The sequence below is a fragment of the Antedon mediterranea genome, chromosome 2 (assembly GCF_964355755.1).
Source record: "Antedon mediterranea chromosome 2, ecAntMedi1.1, whole genome shotgun sequence".
Taxonomy (NCBI): Eukaryota; Metazoa; Echinodermata; class Crinoidea; order Comatulida; family Antedonidae; genus Antedon; species Antedon mediterranea.
Window position 1 is genome coordinate 670451 of NC_092671.1, and position 24195 is coordinate 694645.

At 32.9% G+C, this 24195-nt stretch overlaps 1 protein-coding gene across 1 annotated transcript; it reads right to left on the bottom strand.

The window, feature by feature from the left end:
• Positions 1 to 374: 374 nt before the first annotated feature.
• LOC140039967 (EF-hand calcium-binding domain-containing protein 6-like) lies at positions 375 to 17703 on the bottom strand. The gene is made up of 25 exons (XM_072085556.1): positions 17598 to 17703; positions 16961 to 17154; positions 16496 to 16611; positions 16083 to 16309; positions 15347 to 15550; positions 14812 to 15058; positions 14337 to 14485; positions 13459 to 13569; positions 13224 to 13344; positions 12655 to 12825; positions 12071 to 12306; positions 11391 to 11730; positions 11019 to 11267; positions 10620 to 10855; positions 10059 to 10274; positions 9533 to 9691; positions 8942 to 9169; positions 6849 to 7044; positions 6415 to 6606; positions 5824 to 6057; positions 5096 to 5263; positions 4520 to 4691; positions 4056 to 4140; positions 3583 to 3697; positions 375 to 3323 (listed from the first exon to the last, which is right to left on the bottom strand). Exons 2-25 carry the CDS (start codon positions 17127 to 17129, stop codon positions 3051 to 3053), a joined length of 4614 nt encoding a protein of 1537 aa, XP_071941657.1. The 5' UTR covers positions 17130 to 17154; positions 17598 to 17703; the 3' UTR covers positions 375 to 3050.
• Between the last annotated feature and the right edge of the window lie 6492 nt (positions 17704 to 24195).

The following is a 24195-nucleotide window of genomic DNA, read 5'->3' on the forward strand; positions in this document are numbered from 1 at the left end:
ACATACTTAGAGTTCAGTGAACTTGTAGGACTTAAATTATATATCGTTTAACGATTTGTGGCTACACATAGGCCTAGTAGTTCGTAATATATTATTATTTAATAAATAGCCTAAATAAGGATAATATTTAATCCCATAATGATGGACATATTCAGTGCATACCGTAACCGGTAGGCCTAATAGGTTCAGGCATAGGCGCGCCTATAGTAACAATAAACAATATCAATAATAATAATAGGTTTTTTTTTATGTAGGTCTATATTAATATATTAATAATTGTAATAACGTTAGAAAACAAATAGTAGTAATATTCTATTAAAGAAGAAATTAATCAATTAGTTTTAGTTTTCGGTTGGTCGTTCTTATAATATTATATAATATGGTATAAAATGGTACGGTACTACGAGAATATTCGTTTAGTATCAACCCGTAACAACAACTACAAATGATATGTGTTGGTTAAAAATTCAATTACAAATATAGTCTATGCTCTTTTGTAATTATAAGCCATTGTTTAAAAGGATTATGTACAGTTCGGTACATAGCGGTTAATCGTAAAATTAAAAAATCGGACATACGAACAATAGATCGCCAACATTATTCGTACCCTTTTGCTGTATTGCGTACGTCGATCACGACTGATGCGGCTGTAAACTTCGCCTGGAAAGTAACTAGTACAGTACACATTCTGGTCCCTGGATGGAACATGATATCACACGTAAACCGCAATGGAGCAGGTCCAATGTTAAACAATTCGTACAAAGGGGAACCGCCAGACAAGTGCGTACCTATTCATTGTTTATTAGATCGCTGGCAATAATGCATGCAAAGTGCAATAGCTCTCTGCTCCACCAAGCAACGTACAGTACTAAAAAAAATGGAACGTCGCGGTTTTTCTAGGCGCTGAAGTTATACGAAGTGAACGCGAATGATTTTTACTGTATATTATATTCCCCGACGAAAAGTACTCGCGTTTCCCAGACGGGGAAGAGGGGGGGGGGGGGAGACGACGAGGGGATACAGCCCCCGTAACCCCCCGCTGGCACCACCACTGGTCCTTATTAAACCCATTTATTCATCATGATTCATGATAAGTTGTCTGGAGAAATTACCAACATTTAGTACACAGTAAACCATATAAATATAATTCCTTTATTGGTGCCGTATAAAACTCGTATTATTAATTTATTAATAAAAGATATCCAGTAGAATATATATATAGCGCTGCTTTTTAATAAAAATTAATAAACAAGGTCGGAATACAAGTTCAGTAGGTCTACAAACAGTATATAGTACACCTTTCACGCTTGAACGCACATCGCCTAGCAAGAGTATTGTGACGTCCTAATACGCATGTGTACTAACACCAAAATTGACCGCGGGCAGTAAACATTGTACTCTTTGCTAATTGGGTTACGTAACGGCAGTGTTTAGCACCTCCTTAAATACTCATTACAAGCATAGCCTTAAGCAAGCGGTAAACACGATGAACTGACTGAACTATTCAAGTTGTGTCTCCTCTTATTCTTTACTCCATGCCATAACCTTGGTTTGGCAGTTTTTGGTAGTTTTATAGTTTTATTTATATTAAAATCACATACCACCTGCCATTGATTTTAAATAATCTAAGTCGACACTGTTTCATATACAAATATTGTATTATCAATTGATTGTTGCATTATACATGATTTTGTTAAGATAGAAAAATACATTTTAATACGAACACTGCAAATTATATTGTTCTAAATACAGGTGGAATAAAAAGATGAATTTTTAGATTAAAATTAGCATATACAGGTACGTCATACATTGTAATTAGCATATACAGGTACGTCATACATTGTAATTAGCATATACAGGTACGTCATACATTGTAATTAGCATATACAGGTATGTCATACATTGTAATTAGCATATACAGGTACGTCATACATTGTAATTAGCATATACAGGTACGTCATACATTGTAAAAAAATAATGTGGAAGTATTTTTATATCATATTTATAGCAGCACTATAATAAGGTTTGGAATTAAAGATTTATATTTACAGTTAAGACAATAACATCTATAAATACACAAAATTAGTTGTAAATTTCCTTAAGCTTACTTTATATTATAAAAACAGGTTAGTACATGGTTATGGATATAGTCTACTTTAATTCTACCATGGAGAAATAACTAACTTATTTCTCCACGATTCTACTTATAATGAAATACACACTGTTTTTTAATACCACTTAATTGTAACCTTGCATGATTTTTAGTCTTTATAAAGCAATGACAATACAGGTATTCAAAAGTTAAAGTTAACAATTAGTACAAAGGTATTATAACTCCCTGGTCTACACATTAATGACAAATAACAAACAATTAATTGGAATCAGTATAATAGCTACGTACAAAAGAGTACATACATGGTTTTATAAAGAAAGATGGAGCTGATAAAAACATTTGAAAAGTAGACGTAATAATAATAAAAAGGAGAAGAAAACTGCACACCTGTGCTATATTCAAATTTGAATGACAAAATAAATATACATGAAAAATTTGAATTGGATAAGGAAATGTTAATGGAATTAAGAAAAAGTGGGATACACAATATGATTGTAACCACAGTAGCCATAGCACTACATTAGTAGTAATAATAGTAGACAGCATTTCATCTGAAATGGTTATTATTTAAACCCAGCACCAAAGAGAAACAGTACCAGAGAAATATCCAAACTTCTCCTTCTGGCTAATATCAAACATAATCACCCTGAACAATTCCACAACATTTAATTAAAAACACAAATCCATTTTATAGCAATATACTGTACATATCCTAAACTATCATTATCAATATAAAATTATTACTATATTGTACAGCGGCATAATCACTTATTATGATTTTAAAACCAAACTTGGTTATTATAAAACATACAATTATGAAATAATGAAAATGATATATAATTAATTTCACAAAATTTATGAATTGTTGAATTTATTGACAAATAAATTTAATAATTTCTGCTTATTCATTACTAAAATATTGACAAATTTGTGGTTTTTATTTGAGGTATGCACGTAGGAAATCATTGTAAGAAATCCTGCCCTCCAAATTTTTATCGTAGTACGTCATCAAATGGAAGAACTCGTCCTCACTAAGGTTCACCATGAATTGACGCAAGACGTCCCTAAACTGATTTGTAGTGATGTAACCCTCAGCTTTTTCATCCAAACCACGGAACACTCGTCGCATCCTTTTCCAGTCTTGTACAACTCGTTCTCCAACACGGAGCATTAGATCGAGCATGTCACTACTTGCTGTACCAGGCGTCATCTGTAATTAAATTAATAATAGCAATGCTCATAATATCAACGACGATAATAACAAAATAGGCAACTGTAGGAACAATTATGAATGATATTGGATGGACAATATTAAATGGATGAATAACATTAAATGGATGGATAATATTGGATGAATAATATTGAATGGATAAATGGATGGAAAACATTAGATGGATGAACAGAAGGATGAATGAATGACAACAACTGTATAAATGAACAGAAAGGAAAACCTTGCAATGTTTACTTACTGGAAGACGAGATTTGTGGATTCGTTGGCGAGAAGTCAAATTCCTATCTCCACTTGCATTTGTAGATGGGTTCATGTTCAGGACAAAATTTCTCAAGAAGGAATTATAACTAAATCTGAAATGTGATTAAAATAATGGATATAAAAATATAATCGCTGTTATTTCAGTATATAAAAACTTTATAATTACTTTATCTTTAAGAAAATGAACAAATAAAGTAGTAATAATATAGAATCATAATGGCTTGCTTCACTTTTTTCGGAGTTTGTTTTATATCATAATATCATATCTATATTATTATTGCATGACCAAATAAAAGATGACCACAAAATGTTGATGGTAAATAAAAATAATGAAAATAAAAATAAATATTTCAATTTTGACTCTCCTATTTCACTAATCAACATATGCGATACAATCTTGTTTGTTCAAAATGCAATTATCACAAAATGTATAATATAACAACCACTTACTTTCCATTTTCTTTTATGTCATATTTTGCCATAAGATCTCTGAAATCGTCTGATGATATTACCAAGTTCAAGTCTTCAATAATTTCTAAAATTTTGAAAGTTACATCAATTGTATTAACAAATGTGCATGGATTTGCGGCTAATATATTGTTGTGGTTCTGGCATACACATTCACTAATGTACTAGTAGTAAACTGTTATTGATACGTAGTATCTCAGTGTACTGCTATACCCATCCTTTGTAGTGGATTAATGTGCATGCATTGACATGGTATGACTATATAGTCCAACTACCAAATGTATCTATCTTTTTTCTTTGCATTATAATATATATATACTGTTTACAAAAAAACATTAATAAAAGATTTAAAGTTTCTTTGCATTAGTATTTGGTAATCAAATTAATATAAAATAGAAAATGGAAAATTACTTAAAACATACTATTAGTGTAATTAGATTTGTTACCTTTAAAATCATAAATATCAATAAATCCTGTATCATCCAGGTCCTTAGAGCGGCACTGACTTCTAATTCTCTGCCAGTATTTAAATATCTTATGTTTCAGTTTATGTTCAATGTTTTCTGCATTTACCATTGGTGTAACTGTTCCTGCTCTGCTAGACAATGAGCTCTGTGACTGTAAATAAAAGAACAAAATGTAAATTGTTACTAAGTTAATTTTTATGTAAATATTTAAAGTTTGTGGCAGTGTTCTATCCCCTGTTGCTACAGATTCAACTTAAATTTCAAAATCTCTAACGATAAAGCTAATATACATTGGTTTGTGTAAAGCTGTAGCTTGGTTGACATGCTTGCCTTCCAATCTTAAGGTACAATCTTTACCTAGTGCCAGGGTATCCCACAACTCTTTTTAAACCTCACTCCCCAGCTTCAAATGAGACTTAGTTTATAAGCATGATGAATTATAAAATAGCGTATCCATCCTGTAATTCATTGGCGAGTAGCTTGCTGTTAGATTAGATAAATTTTTAAATGTTGTACAATTACATTGTATGAACTAGAATGTGTCAACAAACATACCTGTCTACTGTAGAGTCTTCTAGTTGGCAGATTAAACCCATTATCTAGAGGATGCAACACGTCATCTAACTCTTCAGATATTTCCAATTCAGAATAATCCCTAACAAACTTTCGGTAATTCATGTTTCCAAATTCATTTACTTCAACTGTACTCCAGAGAAGATCAAACTGAAATTAATATCAACAAGTTTTAAATAAAATGTTCACTTGATCAACTCACCGACTTTGTACATATTTTATGTAGAGCTTTATGTACTTCAATCAAACTATTATGTATTTACTCCAAAAAAAAGGAAAAAAGGAGGAGGATGAAGGCATACATGCACCAACTATCATTCGATCAAATATGGACTGTACTCCAAGACGATACCATTAAACAATCATGTTGTGATATTTGTCAATATAACATCAGCATAGCAACAGAAGAAGTCACGCTGAGTAGCTCAACAAAACTGTCTTGAGACCTAAGTTCATATTGGTTTATTTGTTAATGACCTATTTACGGATTGTTCATCTAAAGCTCTGTCTACACTATCAAAATAGTATGATGTGTTCCCGAATATGGTAGTAATACAGTATGCCCAAATATGGTAGTGATATGATGTCATCATGTCCATATATGGGCACATCACATTTTGTTTGATAGTGTAGGCAGAGCTTTATAAACAATAAATATTAGTTCAAAAGTCTTCTTGACATGACAATTAAATATTGACCTTTTGACCTACCTGTGAATCATTGAGTCTAAATGCAAGTTCGTTAATAACATTTTTGAAGTCGTCCCTGGTGACCACTCCAATGTTAGCATAGTCTAAGCTAGTGAAACGTTCCATAAACATGTCTTGGCGACCTGCAACAGCTTCCTTCAGTTCTCTCTGAATATCAAGCAGGTTGATTTCTTGAGGGGACAACGTTTTTTTCTTTTCTTGTTTTTGCAATGATTCAAACCAATTCTGTGCAAGCTGAAAAAACAATCATTAAAATATGTAAGAATGGGTAAGATTTAGAAAAATACAAATAGATGAAGATGAAATTAAATGATAGACTTAAAACCCACATGACCCTTATTTAAAGATGGGTGAAGGTGAACTTTCTATTTTAGTGGTGGAGTCAGGGAGTGGCAATAAAAGGCACAACACAAGTGACTTGACCAATCAAAAGTGACAGTTTTGACGATCCATCTCATCATGATTGGCTAAATTACTTGCGATAAGTGGGATCCAAGCTTAACTTACTTACAGTAACATACTGGTACCAAATATGGTACAAATCAAAACATCATTAGTAAAAGATAGCTTCCTATAAAAACTTTAACTTACATCTTGTTCACTAGTATTAAAGTCTTCCAGAAAAGCTTGATAGTTGATGGTGAGATCTTGATTCACTTTGAGCTGGGCCATCAAAGCTTTGAATTGTTTATTAGTCAGTTTGAAACAAAAATTATCAAGAATTCGACGGAATTGGGAGGCATCAACCCGCCCTCGCTTTTCACGATCAAATGCACCAAATGCCTGAAAAAACAAGTCATATAGTTGAATTATTTATGATAATACGGGAAGTACTTTAAATTAAGATAATTTTAGGAATTTTAGCAATGTCCAAAACCTTCTGATAGAAGTAAACAATTAATCCAATGTTATTATGTTTTAAATTTGATTTGATTTAATCTGATTTTGATTCAAAGTAAATTTGATCAGATGAGAATTGTTCATACAAAGCAAATTGCTAAATAAATGTTGAAATAGTTACTCACAGCCATCAAGACACCTAGATTCTCCATAACCATTAACTTGATCTTTTTGACAGCTTTATCTGGTGGAAGTTGGGAGAAGGTTTCTGGTCGGACCACTGGATGATTCTTCTGTCGGAATTTCAATTCCCGACCCTCATCAAAAGCATCCAAGAATTCGGTGTAGTTTAACATATTGCTGCCTGACATCAATCCAATTCTACAAAAAAGCATAAAAACCTCTAAATAAAAAGTAAATGAAAAAGAGGAATAAAATAAAATGTTGTGTTATAAAGTACCATAGTTGTTTCTATGTGTTATAGAGTAAAATGTTGTGTTATAAAGTGCCATAGTTGTTACTATGTGTTATGGAGTAAAATGTTGTGTTATAAAGTACCATAGTTGTTTCTATGTGTTATAGAGTAAAATGTTGTGTTATAAAGTACCATAGTTGTTTCTATGTGTTATAGAGTAAAATGTTGTGTTATAAAGTACCATAGTTGTTTCTATGTGTTATAGAGTAAAATGTTGTGTTATAAAGTACCATAGTTGTTTCTATGTGTTATAGAGTAAAATGTTGTGTTATAAAGTACCATAGTTGTTTCTATGTGTTATAGAGTAAAATGTTGTGTTATAAAGTACCATAGTTGTTTCTATGTGTTATAGAGTAAAATGTTGTGTTATAAAGTACCATAGTTGTTTCTATGTGTTATAGAGTAAAATGTTGTGTTATAAAGTACCATAGTTGTTTCTATGTGTTATAGAGTAAAATGTTGTGTTATAAAGTACCATAGTTGTTTCTATGTGTTATAGAGTAAAATGTTGTGTTATAAAGTACCATAGTTGTTTCTATGTGTTATAGAGTAAAATGTTGTGTTATAAAGTACCATAGTTGTTTCTATGTGTTATAGAGTAAAATGTTGTGTTATAAAGTACCATAGTTGTTTCTATGTGTTATAGAGTAAAATGTTGTGTTATAAAGTACCATAGTTGTTTCTATGTGTTATAGAGTAAAATGTTGTGTTATAAAGTACCATAGTTGTTTCTATGTGTTATAGAGTAAAATGTTGTGTTATAAAGTACCATAGTTGTTTCTATGTGTTATAGAGTAAAATGTTGTGTTATAAAGTGCCATAGTTGTTTCTATGTGTTATAGAGTAAAATGTTGTGTTATAGAGTGCCATAGTTGTTTCTATGTGTTATAGAGTAAAATGTTGTGTTATAAAGTGCCATAGTTGTTTCTATGTGTTATAGAGTAAAATGTTGTGTTATAAAGTGCCATAGTTGTTTCTATGTGTTATAGAATAAAATGTTGTGTTATAAAGTACCATAGTTGTTTCTATGTGTTATAGAGTAAAATGTTGTGTTATAAAGTGCCATAGTTGTTACTATGTGTTATAGAGTAAAATGTTGTGTTATAAAGTACCATAGTTGTTTCTATGTGTTATAGAGTAAAATGTTGTGTTATAAAGTACCATAGTTGTTTCTATGTGTTATAGAGTAAAATGTTGTGTTATAAAGTGCCATAGTTGTTACTATGTGTTATAGAGTAAAATGTTGTGTTATAAAGTACCATAGTTGTTTCTATGTGTTATAGAGTAAAATGTTGTGTTATAAAGTACCATAGTTGTTTCTATGTGTTATAGAGTAAAATGTTGTGTTATAAAGTACCATAGTTGTTACTATGTGTTAAAGAGTAAAATGTTGTGTTATAAAGTACCATAGTTGTTTCTATGTGTTATAGAGTAAAATGTTGTGTTATAAAATACCATAGTTGTTTCTATGTGTTATAGAGTGCCATAGTTGTTTCTATGTGTTATTATTATAGAGTTCTGAAACTTGAGAAACTTTTCATTGGAACATTATTATTTTTAATAGAGTGACATTTTCTATTGTGAGAAACTTTTAATTTGTTATTGTTAGAACTTAGAGGTTATTTCAATTCAAAAAGACATTTATTTTCGTCCAACAAACAATAAGAAAAAGATAGTAATGGATGAAGGCAGACTCTTAATAAGATAAAAATCTTGTGGTGGGATTTCCCAAGACAAGTTGATATCGTAACAATAAAACAAATCAATAAATAAACAACGAGAACAATTTGTATATAAAATTACCTCTGCAAAAACTCCATCAGAATGCCATCAGTGACTAAATAGTTATGTTCAAGAAGCACCTTCTGAAGATCTTTGATGGAGATCTTCCCAGTGTTGCCAGTGTCAATGGCATTGAAGGCTTCTTGGAAGGAGCTGTAACAATCTCTAAAACGGTCTTTTAAGCCTTGCTCTAGCTGGTCAGCAGAGATAAATGTTGCATTCTGAGCCTGGTTTAGCGTGATATTCATTCTGAAATTAAGAATTTACAACGTAATTAATAGTTGGTTTAAAAGTATAAGGCAATGAAAATGAGTAAAAACCAAACTAGTACTTTCTACTGAGTAAATTATAGGTGGGTAGGGTAAAGGTGGGTTGGATCGGTGCGCTTTGGGGTTTATAATCAATCTAAAGCTCTGTCTACACTATCAAAATAGTTTGAAAAAAAAAAAAAGATGTGCCCAAATATGGTAGTGATATGCTTAAATATGGTAGTGATATGACATCTATATATGGGCACATCACATTTTTTTGTCACTTTCACCATAATTAACTGCAGTAATAATTGCAGTTGAAGTCCTCAAATGTTTAAATAAGATTGCCATAAAAACATACTGCTTTTGCTGCTGGTCATCATGATGTAGTTCTAGATTTGCCTGAGAGTTGTCTACAATTCTCTTGCTGACACCCTCACTGTCTCCAGGAGCAAATGCTTGTCCCATCATCTTTAGGAAGTATTGGTGATCAATATAGCCTTTGTCTTGAGGATCATACCTAAAGTTGAGAAAGTTACATGCATAATTTTCAATTTGGTGGGCATCCAAATTTTACACTAGTCAGAGGGGAGACTATACATTGTTTGATGCACCCTAGGTAAACTGTAATATCAAGAATGTAATATCATGTTTATCACATAATTCTGAAAGATGAAAATGTTCACCAAAACAATCTTTGATCGGTATTTATTAAATGATACAATGTTAAATCAATGTACCGGTGGTTAGAGGAGTGTTGTATTTCTACACCAGACCCATTCACACGTGGATCTTCAAACAGCTCTATGAAGTATGTATAACTTAAATGATACAATGGAATACAAATTACCACCAAATTATCACCAACAAAATAAAGTAATTCTAACCTCTTCCAAAGACGACTAAATTCATCCTTGGTCATGGTTATCATGAAAGTGTAGAGAAGGTCGCGGAGTTCTTTCCGTGTGATAACACCGTTGCTGTTCTTATCGATTGATCTGAAAGCCTTTGCCAAATCATGATATTGTCTCTCTGCTTTAGCCACCAGGATCTGGTGTACCTCTTCCGCTATTAACTTGGCTGGGGCTAGAGTTTGGTTATATCTGGAATCAAAGTAAAATATTTGATTTTTAATAATAAAAACTATAAAATATTCAGCCTATTTTTTTATGATCCTGTACTCCTTTTTATATCTCCAATTATAAATAGTTTTCTCTTCTTTCTGGCTGTTTTACTATAATTTTTTGATTTGATCTCCATAAAACTGATACTCACAACATTGTCTATTTTTTGTTTGGTTGTTGCATATTTCAAATAGGATTTAATTGTTTTATAGAGTTTTTTCAACTTCAATCAAAGTATTTTATGATTGCAATGAATAAATAAATTCAGCCTACACGAATGATGTAATCATTAAGCAGCAACAAAAGCCCAATTTCCCTCCTTACCTGTGGTCCGAATCCAGCCATTTGTGACCCTCTTCTGTGTCCACAAGTTCAAACTTATCTAAGAACTGACGGTAGTTGAGTTTAGTTCGTCTACTAATACCAATTTGTGACATGAGGGATACAAATTCTTGATCAGAAATGACAAACATCATGGTACCCATTATTCGGTTGAAATCATCACGACCTATCAATCCGTCATGATCGTCATCCAGTTTGTAAAAAGCGTCTCTTAAACTCTGTAAAGTAAACAATATTATTTGTTTTTTTTAACAATACAGTGTACAAGAAAAGCAAACATAGAATTTAAAAACATCAACATCTAGTCATTGATTGAATTAGAATTTACTTTACTAATTACTTTCTCTACTAACTAAAAATATGTAATAGCTTGTTACCTACCCCATAAGTTTCTCTAAGCTTACTGAGAAGCTTAGCTCCAACTTGATCTGCTGTCATTTTTTGTATTGGTAAATCAATGTACCGGTGGTTTGAGGAGTGTTGTATTTCTACACCAGGCCCATTCACACGTGGATCTTCAAACAGCTCTATGAAGTCTGTATAACTTAGAGGCGTTTTGGAAATACCAAGGCGGTCACAGAGAATTTGAAACTGATCATCTAACATATACATTCCAAAACTCTCCAACACCTACAATAAAATGACAAAACATACTATACTGTAAAGAGATTGTTTCTAATGTCTGAAGCAATATTTTTAATTTAACATCTAAGCACAACATCAATTTATAGTCAAGATTTAAAAAAAACAGACCTCTCTGAGTTCCTTTTTGTGTAGTTTTCCTTTTTTGTTTTTACAGTATCTTAAAAAGTTCTGCCGTATATGTGAAGATTTCTGTGACATCCGATCTTTCAACTTTATGATGACGGTATCAGCTGACATCTGGTTGGTCTGATTGAGGGCGTTTACTTGGACTTGATAAAGACGCATATCTAAGTCAGCTTGTCTTTGCTGTTCATTGAGGTCACTGAGAACATGAATTTGTGTACTGGTGCCAACGACATCTCCTGGGGAGACATCAACGTCGAGTGCGTCTAAGAACTGTGCTAACAGGATTTTACCATCACTTCCCTCCTCACAACGGTTCCATAAACTGTAACAATGGTTTATGTCAAAATATGTATCTTAAATAATGTGAAAAATAATGAAACATGAAAGCAACAGCAATTACATGCAACATTTTGTCAAATTCAAGTGAACTTATTTATTCAGTCAGGGGGAAAATAGCAAAAATATTCCTACTTTCTAGGAGTTTTATCAGATAATCTATATTATTTTGACAACTCTTGTAACATGACCACAGTGCTGATATTGCCATTTTCCCCTAAATGTATTAGGGTAGAATAAATACTTTAGAATACGATATATCAATTATTTTAATGATTTTTTGTTGTATTCTTTAGAACATTGTATGAAATATATTATTCCCTCACCTTTCAAGATGGTCATTCGACAGTGTCATGACGTGTCTATTCAACAATTTACGCAAGTTTCGTTTTGTTATATAACCTGTTTCATCCGGATCCATGCTTCGGAATGCGGCACTCAATGGTTTCCAATATTCCACAATCTTTTCCTTCAGGATTTCTTCTAAAGTGCTCCATGCAAGAGTAGCAGGGGCTGGGTCACTGTTGTACCGATGGGCTGAGTTTAACCACTTATGTCCCTCCTATATTACAAAAAGTTGAAAAGTAATCATGTACACTCCTCTACTTTATATTGTTATTCATTTGTATACTGCCTTTATTTTCAAACTATATAATCATAATGGTTTTGTTTATTCATTTTCTTTTTTTAATGTCAATATTTATTCTTTTTTTAAAGGTACATATTAGCTTAAAGATCTATGCTCTACTTAGGACAGATTTTAAAATATGCATCCTCCATGTATGTATAAATTGAAGATGGCCCAAATAGTTTAGTTTCAAAAATGAATTTAATAACAAACAATATTAAAAACAAATATTCTACTTTCCAGTGTGTCTAGTTTTTTTATTTCAATAAAAATGTTATTCACCTCTGTTTCTCTGACTTCAAAGAGGTCTAAGAATCGATGATAGTGGATAGAATTCCTGCCATCTGCATCCAGAAGATTCATAAGAGCCTGCAACTCTTTCTCATTTAAATTTATTGTGAACTTCTTCAGAACCTTCTGAAATTCCTTCCTACTAACTTTACCATCTCGGTTCTACAGCAAAATTGTAATAAATGTTGTAAACTTTACATTTTAAATAATCTTTCACAATAATATACAAATAATGAATGTTTACGAGTCGAATATAATACACACACATTTTTATTATGTTACCCACAATTGTCCGGAATCTATTTATGTGTTTATAATGTACCTTTACAAACGTTAAAAATAAAATGATGAAACAGTAACCCTACTCTGTGATACACTCTACGTATTTTTATAATAACTTATTTCTGTACATCTTCCTAAACCGCATATTTTTAAATTACCATTAGCCAATTTAGGACAGCACATTTTTTAACCAATTTCACAATTAGGTCATGGGAAGTTATCATGAATTCATCCAATTGGATGGTTAAACTGCTAGAATATTGCATGTGTTTACTTACATAATCAAAGACAAGGAATGCATCCTTTATTGAAGTATATCTGGTTGTAACATGTTTATGAAGCATCTTAAGGAGGTCCTTCATTTCAACATCATACTCTGCTTCCCGAATTGGATTCACTCTGCAAGGTTGTACAATCAAACATTAAATCTATAACAAAATACTCAATACAATGTTTATATTTTTAAGTCTTTTCAATAAATTGTACAATCTAGTATCGGTGATTGTTACTCACTTGTGGTTGCACTTAATTGGCAAAGTTTGTCCATTTCCTTCAATTCTTGGATTTTGGAATTTTTCTAGAAAATGTTCCCATGGAACTTTGTGGGAGGCTTTGAATCCACACCTGAAATAAATGTACAGTTAGCATCAATGTTAGGGCCTGTCAATCAAACAATACAATTAATAAATAAATTATAGGGTGTGTACAGTAAGAAGCCAACATACTGAAATTTGAGTGTTTAACTTCATGTTACAAATGTAACAAAGAATTTCTTTCTTTCATTCATTAACATTTATTCAGCAATAATATCATTATATTTACATTGTTATATAGAATATTGCAGGGATCTTACAGAGAAAGTTTATTTTCTGTAGTCGTAAGACATTTTGAAAAAAGAAAACACAAAGAAAATTATGAAATAAAGTTTCATACAAGTTGAGGAAGAAAATAAATGTATCTTTATGTTCTTATTGTTGACGAGCATACTAATTTCCTATTGTGGACTAATAAATGAATTGAACTTAAAACACAAATAGTACTACATACTGTAAACTACATAAGCTTTCAACCTCTTCATCTATCACAACAAACAGTACTACATATTGTAAACTACATAAGCTTTCAACCTCTTCATCTATCACAACAAAAGCAGTATGCTACATACTGTAAACTACATAAGCTTTCAACCTCTTCATCTATCACAACAAAAGCAGTATACTACATATTGTAAACTACATAAGCTTTCAACCTCTTCATCTATCACAACAAAAGCAGTATGCCTCCACTTTACAGCATTACGCCTATAATAGGTGATTGTAGTATAATAACCAACATTTCCAACAACACTTTCCTTCTAAACCTTCATAACATGTCAAATAACCCACACTGACCTGTCCATTAACTGTGAGAATAGTTGGTCTGACATTGGTAATGTAAAATGTACAAGCACTGACTTCAAATCCTCTAGGTAAATGTAACCATCTTGTTTGCTGTCAAACGCCATGAACGCTTTCTTTAAGTTTACATAATTCTCTTTCATCTGTCACAAACCAAAAATGTTTATTGTTAATACTATTAGTTAAAATTTGAGCCACATGTTTACACTAACATTTTAGGTATTAGTAAGGTTATGTGTTGATCCCTGTTCATTTATTTGTCTGTATATGTACAAGATATCTCAAGATATCCTACCTAAGAAAAGACAGTATTTGTTGTAATATGATTGTATAGACTTCAATTTGGTGTCATTTAGATTCGCATTGCTGCCTATGTTAGTGTGGTGGAGATTTGCTTTTTTATCTAGTTATATATTTAATTCTAGTTATATATTTAATTTGGATTCTACAGTATAAAACAAACAGTTACCCGTTTCCTTAATTCTGCTTCAATCTGTCCAAAGTTCATTCCTTTAACCATATCATCTGTTCTGTTAATCACTGCCAGTTTTTCTGTTTCATTCTGACGGAGATTTTGTTTCTCAGTAAAGCCAAGCCCAACCTTTGCTCCGTCTGGCATTGTTTTCTTCCTTCTTTCAACGTTGATACCAAGTCTTCTCAAAAACTCATAGTAGTTTATAATTCCCGAATGATGAAAATCATACCGAGCCCACAACCTAACATTAACAATTTTTAATTTTAAATTAATTTACCACAATAATACATTAGCACAGTTTTGCTGTGCCTGTAACAGGGTACATGAACAATTAGCACTAGCTCCATTTTCCATTCTAGATTTTTTGTTTGTTTTGGGTTTCAGACTGCTCAAGACCATAATTATCCCATATATATTTGAGTAACAGGTGGTTGGTAGAATGGGTATCAAAAAACTAAAGTAATATTAAACAACCCTGGGGCAAATATATTTGCTATCAAAATACAAAACATTCTGGAAAATCATTTACCTGTCAAACTGACTGTCAGACATTCGTAGACAGTAATTCTCCAGAACTTTACGCATCTCATGTTGCTGAATACGACCGTCGCGATTATAATCAAACAATCGCAACGCTCTTAAAACATTCTTCATATTTGCTGCAATTCTTTCACGCAACTGACGCTCAAGTACATCAACACCCATGTCATGTGGTGATTGTGTGTAGCTGTACCTGAAGAATATAATATAAATGGATTAAGCAATTTAGCAACAAAATAATGATACTTGTTTTTCCATAAATTATAACAATAACACAATTATATTACAGCTCTTAATATCCATAAATAAAAAAAAAAAATATATGACCAAAGATAAGATATACTTGATATATATTTCATTAAATCCTTTTATTTTTTGAATTGTATCAGTCTCTTTTTGTATAGTTTTCTAATCATATGTACTGTAAATGGTAACTTAAATAAAGTTGTTGTTATTATATACAGAAATTAGGTAAATTCCACTAAATCTGTTAATAAGTTGAATTTTTAAAATTATTTTTTATTATTGAGTGACTCTCAATGACATCTCAAATGCTAAATAGAGATATCAAAAGCATGTACAGCTGCCGGAAATGACAATAAAATGAGTCTAAAAATAATTAAATGTGAAATCAATAAGATCATTCATGACAACATATGTCCTTAGCAACCATTATGCATCCAACATATAAAAAAAGTCTAATAAATTGAATTTTAATATCCTACCTATGACCTGACGCCATCTTCCATGACTCTTTTGAGCCATCTGTCCTTCCAGCAAACCTATCTAGGAAATCGCAGTAGTTAATAGTTCCGTTAGCATTACTCGCTACCTTGGCCATAATACCGTCAAACTGCTCAGTTGTTAATGGAAAACAAAAGTTGTCAAGCACCCGTCGCAGCTCTCCACGCGTGATAGTCAAGCTATGATCAATATCATAGTTTTGAAAAGCCTATACAAGATGAAAAATATAAATTTTAGGATTTAAGTAAGAACGAAGAACATAAATTTTAAAACTAAAGGCATACAAAACATAAAAATAACAGAAAGGCGATGAATTTATTTTTTTCCTTGTCTAATTACAATTATAGACAAAATTCCATTGCTAAATAAATGTTTTTAAAGCGTGTGTACTTACTTGTTTAAGATCATGGTAGTGACGCAAAGCTTTGTCCCTTAAGAGTTGCTCAACTTCAATGATGCTTAGGTTCCCATTAACTATAACAGAAGTTGAGGATGAGCCTGCGGATGATCCTAAAAGAATGTAAAAATATGTTAATTTTCTATTTATCAATAAAACAAACCGATTGTGAAACCTCCCAGATTTTTAATATATTATAACGGCCAAAGAAATTTCTCCAACAAACTACACAGCGATCCCATTTGAACAAATAAAATAGTCTAAAGGCCAATATAACAGATGAGCAGTATACGGTAATAAAAATATAAAATCTATGTTATTCATTATGACCATTTGCACACAATGCGGAGTGGATGGACGGTTTAATACAGATTATAGAAGAGCTGCAATATGCGTAAATATGTAAATTGGCTTTAATTAAAGACGATTATACCAAAATGAACCGTGGTAAATATGTCTTACCTGCAGACCAGCTTCTACTGACTGGATCAAGATGTAACTTCTGATTACTTGGTCGACGCATACTTTGAGCAGTCTTCAAGATTTCACGAGGCGTAAAGAACACACCGGTTGAAGCTGGTCGAATGCTTAGACCAGCAGAGTCGGCTGGTGGGAATACCTTATCAAACATGATGAACCTGGTCCTGGTAGCTATTCTAATGAGAATTAATTAATTATGAATGATGAATAGGCCTAGGCCTAGGTATGATTAGGCCTATACATAATATATACTTTTGTAGGAAAACTTTAACAAGATTAGAACATGCCTAAAATAGGCATCTACGGATCAAATAGGCCTAGGCTAGGGCCTATGCATAGGCTAGACCCTAGAAGGGGGCATAAATAGGCAATTATTTAGCTAGGCCTAGTTAAGCAGGTAGTCTAGCCTATAGTCTCTAGCGGGATAGAGGGCCTAGGCCCTAGCTAGTTAGGCTAAGCCGGCCTTCTGTGTGTGTGGGCCTAGCCTAGCTATAGGCTAGTAGTAGGATAGCCTCTAGGCTAGGCCTAAACTACTAGCTAGGCCTAGCGCCTAGTAGGCCTACTTACTAGCCTACTAGCTAGTAGGCCCTAGACTTTTTTTTTTTAATTAATGTCTTACCTAATCGCTTACAGAAACTCTACCCTGCCTGCTACTTCCTGTTTGAATCCTCCTACATGTATTTTACTAGGAGTCGGCGGAAAGTACAGAAATTATTGACACCCTCCTCCCCAAATAAATAAAAATGTGTTTTGTTCACATGCGCCGCACAGTTTTTAGTCGTCAATGTTTACATGGGTCACGTGATAACTGTCATGGTTGCTAAGCATTATTGTCAGTAGCGCCCTCTACAGATGGTAATTTTTTAAAACTTTTTATATACTTGTTGGATTAGTGTCGTGTGTATAAAGTTTTGTTTGTCAATCGATATCATCAAATGCATTCTATAATGTCGCGAATCAAGTCACATAGTGAAATAGTGTATGTTCCAATTGAAAAATGTTGATATATTACCATAATTGTCAACACAAAATTGAAAATAATAATTGTATTATAGACTTTTCCGAAACTGAACCTAACTTCATATTTATTCTGGGGCGCGTGTACAATAATTCAAAATAAAAGGCTATAATAGTTAATTTTAATGTTATAATAATTCAAGGCATTTTATTTTTAAAATGGAGACGGTTAATACAGGTCTTAGCCTACGGATAAAATGAATTTAGGCACACAGGTACTAACCTTATGGGTAATGCATATCATGTGGATGTGGAGTGTGGATATAAACAGACAACAAATATATTAAACACAATTGAACTATTTCTAAATACTCTGCTTTATTTATTTCTACGTAAAGTATCGTCAACATCAATAAATTATCATTGTAATTATAACCCAAGAAAAATGTATCCCCCGTTTCTGTATCTGTGTCGTTTTCGTGTTTGTGTGCTGTAACTAACCATGGAGCAACACACTGGTTAAACACCAAACAAAAAAATGATTTGATTAATTGACTACTCGAACTGTTGCATATAACATAAGGGACAAAATAGAATAATTTGATTAAATTACTACTCGAACTGTTGCATATAAAAATAAGGGACAAAATAGAATGATTTCGGGACATTTTTTTCATTGATCGTTGGTTTAACTAGCACTGTTGGATATTATTAAATACAAGGGACAAAATATCATGATTTCCGGACATTTTTATTATTGATCTTTTAAGATACTACTCGTACTGTTGCAATTAAATAATATCTCGTATTGAAATATTACAGTGTGTATATCATGAAATTAAAACGACGACTTCTTTAACATTCATGTTCGGAACCTGGAACTTGTGAGTAAACAACAAAACAGTGACTCTAATATCCTCCTGTGTTTGCTGTAGAAAAAGAAACAAATATATTAATAATCCTTATTAGAATCCACATGTACTGGAAGTAATAAACTGAATATCTTCTTTTTTAAGACAAAATGTATAAATAATCATGTTAGAAAAACAGTATCGCTTTTTGCTGATGAACAACTCTAAAATGTATATAGGAAATGTTTTTTTTTTTTTTTTTAATTTTGTATCTATTATGTTGTGTTTATTGTTTTATGTTTTTTATGTAAAAGGGTCCTGCGAAAACAGAAGTGTAAACTTCTCTATGCAGGATCCTTGCCATCATTTATGCTATGAAACTGTATTTATAAACGATGAGTAAATAAATGTGAATATTGAATATAAAACTAAAACAAATTATGCCTATGATATATTAATTCGCAATATTATCTTCCAAAAAGGAGTTACTGCGCAGAATCGCATAGACTTTATAGTTTCTAGTTATTGTCTTTTCTATGTTATTTCGATTTTTAAGTTTTATATTCTAATTCGCAAAATATCTTCCAAAATGAGTTACTGAGCAGAATCGCATAGACTTGTATATTGTCTTTTTTATGTCGTTTGGATTTTTGTCTGTAGATTTTACACACCTCAAGTATTATACGCATGAAACGCCATGTGTGCCAAAACATTTATCTTTTTACCAATAATAAAATAATCGCCGTCCAAAACCTAGACTAATAATCGCAATGGAGAGTGCATCATGCATTGTCGACATGCTTGACTTGTTTGAGCGTGAAACAGCAACATAACTGCCAATCAAATATCATAAGAATACCAATTTATTTACATTGTTCACAATTTGGACCAGAAAATCCATATCTACAATTACAGGTGTAATCACTGCAGCCACTGCCGCCAACACATGTACCACCATTGCGGCATGGCCGGCTGTCACATGGGTTGTCTGCGTGCTCTGTGGAAATAATACAATATCAATAATAATAATAACATAATATAAAAGTGAAACTTATAATAGATGTATTTTGCGTCTAAAGCAGATATCTACAAACCTCTTTCAATTGGCATCATCATTTAAAATGATTTATCTATTATTTTATTTCCATTACTCGCTGGAACTTAGCGCTTTTTTTGTGTGTTGAGGGATAGCATGGTTGTCGTGAAAGAAAACGTGACTTACTTTGACAGAATCTACCATCGAAGCATGGTTTGCACTGACACGATGCTTGGCAAGAACGTGGATCAATTACACATGTACCTCCATTGTTGCATGGGTTGTTCTTGCATGAAGATTCGGATCGATCTGAAATTTAAGATATAGAATGTAGAATAATATGTAATTCATTATTAATCCTAATTTATTTACACCTCTCAATATAATGCACAGTACTAGTATATTTAAATTTCATTTTTAGAAATGAAGTAAAGATCTGGTTGCGTACAAGGCACTTTGTATACAAATCTAAATACAACCGTTAGCATTGGGACCATACAAGTCCTCGATTTTGGTTGTACGGTGACCAAAACCGTTCAAGTTTTTTTTCTGGGGACTACCACTGCCAAGTAGTCATATTATAATTGCGTCCATAGAAACAAGGAATATACGCATCAGCATTTACGCGCATAGCAATTTGCTGCAACAATTCCCTGGTTCAATGTTAGCCTTTTACAAATGATTCTTACTGATTTCACATCTGTCTCCAGTGAAGCAATGGGCGCATCGGCAAATGAACTTGTTGCAATCACGTGCGTCTGGAATACACACTCCTCCATTCTGACAACTGTTTTCATCACATGGGTTGATTCCTAAATATAGACAAACACGCTTTAGTTATGTGAAAACATTTCATCTGCAAAAGAGCCCAATTGGCATCATAACACACAACAACTGACGACTGACGAAGTCTAGCAGACATCTTGAAAGAACTGTCTTAGTTAAGTTATTTTACTGGTTTACAATACATGAACTCTATCTCATTATAAAGCTTTAGTTTAAAATACAATTTTAGACTTCAACAACAACAATCCATGTCGATTATTTAACATTTTCAATGACTCTAAAATGTTTTATTAAAACGCGTTAGTAACTTATGTTGACGCCTACGCACGATTTTAATCATGGTTGGAAGTGTCAAACTTACGTTTAAGGCAGTTATCACCAGTATAGCATTTCTTGCATTCACAGTCGGTTGTACATGTTTGTAAGTCGGCTACGCAGTTAGCGCCGAAGCCACAGTTTACTCCAGCACATATATTTTTGGCTGTTCATAAGAAATAAATAATAATTTTTAAATTTAAACTAGTACAAAGTAAATTCTTAAAAGAAACATGGAGGGTCCTTCCTGAAGAACAAACGGGTCTACTAAGTTACAGTAACTAATTACTTAATTGTGGTAGGATGGATGTTGATGTATCCCAACCCCAGTTGGATATTACAATGATTGCATTGGACCGAAGGAATAATAAAATGCTAAGTAGGTAAGAAGATGTCACAGATCAAACATTTAATGTAACTATAGCCTACCTGTTTGGCATTTGTCTCCTTTGTAACAGTCTCTACATTTACATGTGAAACTACATGTATCCAATTTTGGTACACATGTAGCACCATTCTGGCAATCGTTGTTTGCACATGGATCTCTAGCTGTAAGTTGAATTAAATTGTATGGTAAAAGTAACTATAAAACGATAATTACAGTACTTCATAGGCCTACTGTATAACGGACGGAGTCAAACCTCATAGCTGGGTTTCCACTTTTGGACGCGACACAACGATATAGATAATCCATCGCGTCATGATTGGCGTTGCGCGTTCATCCTGGCCTTAAGCTTGGTTCTTCCCACTAGGACGCAGCAACACAACGGCGGAAGCGCGACGTAAGCGCAACGCAAACGAGTTGACCAATGACAAGCGACAGTAGTTCGAATAATCCATCGCCAATGATTGGTCAAATCACTTACGTTGCGTTACGTCCTTACATTGCGTCCTAGTGGGAACCAAGCTTAAGGGTGATTATTGGGAGGGTTACCCCTTCAAGCAATTGGGATGTGGAGACTTGGTTAGATGGTTACTTCCAACTAGCCTATAAGTAGATGGGAAGATAGTGGAACAAGTCAACCAGAGTAATCTCTTTTACACACTTACCGCTTTCGCAGTTATCGCCGAAGAAGCATTTTCTACATCTACATTCATAAGAACACTCTTCAATGTTCTTTACACAAGTAGCACCGTTTTGGCAACTATTTCCGTCACATGGATTCAAAGCTGAAAAATATTTATTAAAACAAAAATACTTTACAAGCCTCTATTCCATAGTTTCTTCTGTTACTATAAGTAGGTTTGCGGCAAACTTGCACAGTTTAATACTGTACAGTATGAACGGCCCTTCAAAGTTAATTGTTACCAATACTGTTTATAAACATGTTGGTGTTTGCGGCAAACATGCAACAATTGTGTGTGTGAACAGGGCATAACTTCCCCCTCAAAATAGATGCTGTAGGGTTACTCACCAACTTGACATTGCGGTCCAGCGAAGCAAGCTTTACATTGACAAGAGGTTTCGCATCGGTCAAGATTGGCGTTACAAGTTCCACCATTTTGACATCGTACTCCACGACAGATATCAACAGCTTTAGAAATGATAACAATACATTACTCACTGCTCACTCGAATTCTAGTCAACCAGGATTAGTGGTATAAAGGTCGGGGGCTACTAATATGGGATTCGTGGGCGTGGGTTCGACAACATCCGAGTGTTCTCAAATGTACTGAATATATCAGTATACATTTACGTCAAATATATATATACAGTAGGACTACTGTCTGTAGAATTCATTTTAAACAAAGAAATAATTCCATACTACGTTTTTGTTGGGTTTACTCAAAGTTAGGCCTCCTATTTTAAAATGCATTAATTCTTAGTAAATTAAACATTAAATATATCTTACCGTTTTGGCAATTATCCCCAGTGTAACAACTGGTACAGGTGCATGATGTTGAACATGTATTAAAATCAGCATTACAAGTTCCGCCATTTAAACATTCAACACTGTTGCAGATTGGAATACCTGGTAAATAAAATTAATTACAGTTCCATGATCTGAATTTGTGTTTTTGTTGTTTTGTAAACAAAGATGTACTAATTAGCGTACTTAAGCTTGGTTCCCACTAGGAAGCAACGCAAAGACGACGTAAGCCCACCGTAAGTAATTTGACCAATCACAAGCGATGGCTGGTCCGAACTACGTCGTTGCGTTGCGTCCCAGTGGAAACCAAGCCGTACTTATTCATATTGGTACTGGTAGTAAACACCAAGCCGTACTTATTCATGGTACTGGTAGTACTGCAGAGTGATAAATAAATACATTAATGAAAAACAAATAATTATGATCACATGTTTTTAATTGATATAGATTGATGTGTTTAAATACGTGCACATAAAAGTGATTTATTTCAATATATATATATTATTCATTTGCATATACTTACGACTGGATCAACTAATATATACACACCTGGAGATCAACTGACTTAGGATAAGACATTACACATTGACATGTATATGCTGGGTTCATACTAAATAACTGTTGGATATTGCAAACAACACAATATTAGTCTATTTCGAGAGATACTGCCGCTACATGCCATCATTACTATACAAGTAGGTATCTCACTTATAGACTATTGTTGGTTTGTGTATATTGGTCTATGGATGTTGGATAAGTATGGGTAAAATGTCGGTGACGATTTTAGAGAAATAATAGCAACCTCATGAGTTTGTAGCACCTGTGATGTATTTAACGTAACGTTACGTATGGTATCTGTTTTACTTACGTATTTCACAATTTGCTCCAGTAAAACAAGGTTTACAAGTACAAGAGGTCTCACACTTGTTAAGATTTGCACGGCATGTTCCGCCATTTTGACAATTTACTCCTTGACATATATCAACAGCTAAATGCAAAATGAAACACAGTTGATTTAATTGAAGTCAGAAAAATTGAAGTAGAGCTCTGTCTACACTATAAAACTTTATGTGATTTGTCACATGAAGTAACCGAGGAAGATGCCTCTGACGTATGTGAGATGGATTGGCTAGAAGAAGAAAATCATCTAGTACGTATAGGCTAAGCATCTGATTATGTATATATGATATAACAGTTTGACTTACGTGTTTCACATTTGTCTCCCTTGTAACACGATTTACATCTACAGGATGTTGTACATGTGCCCAGGTTAGCAACGCACGTTCCTCCATTTTGGCAATTTACTGAGCGACAGATATCAACAGCTGCAAAATACAATCATGTCATCATATTCGATTAATTGAGTAATAAAACATACAGGGATTAAAAAATGTGATTTGC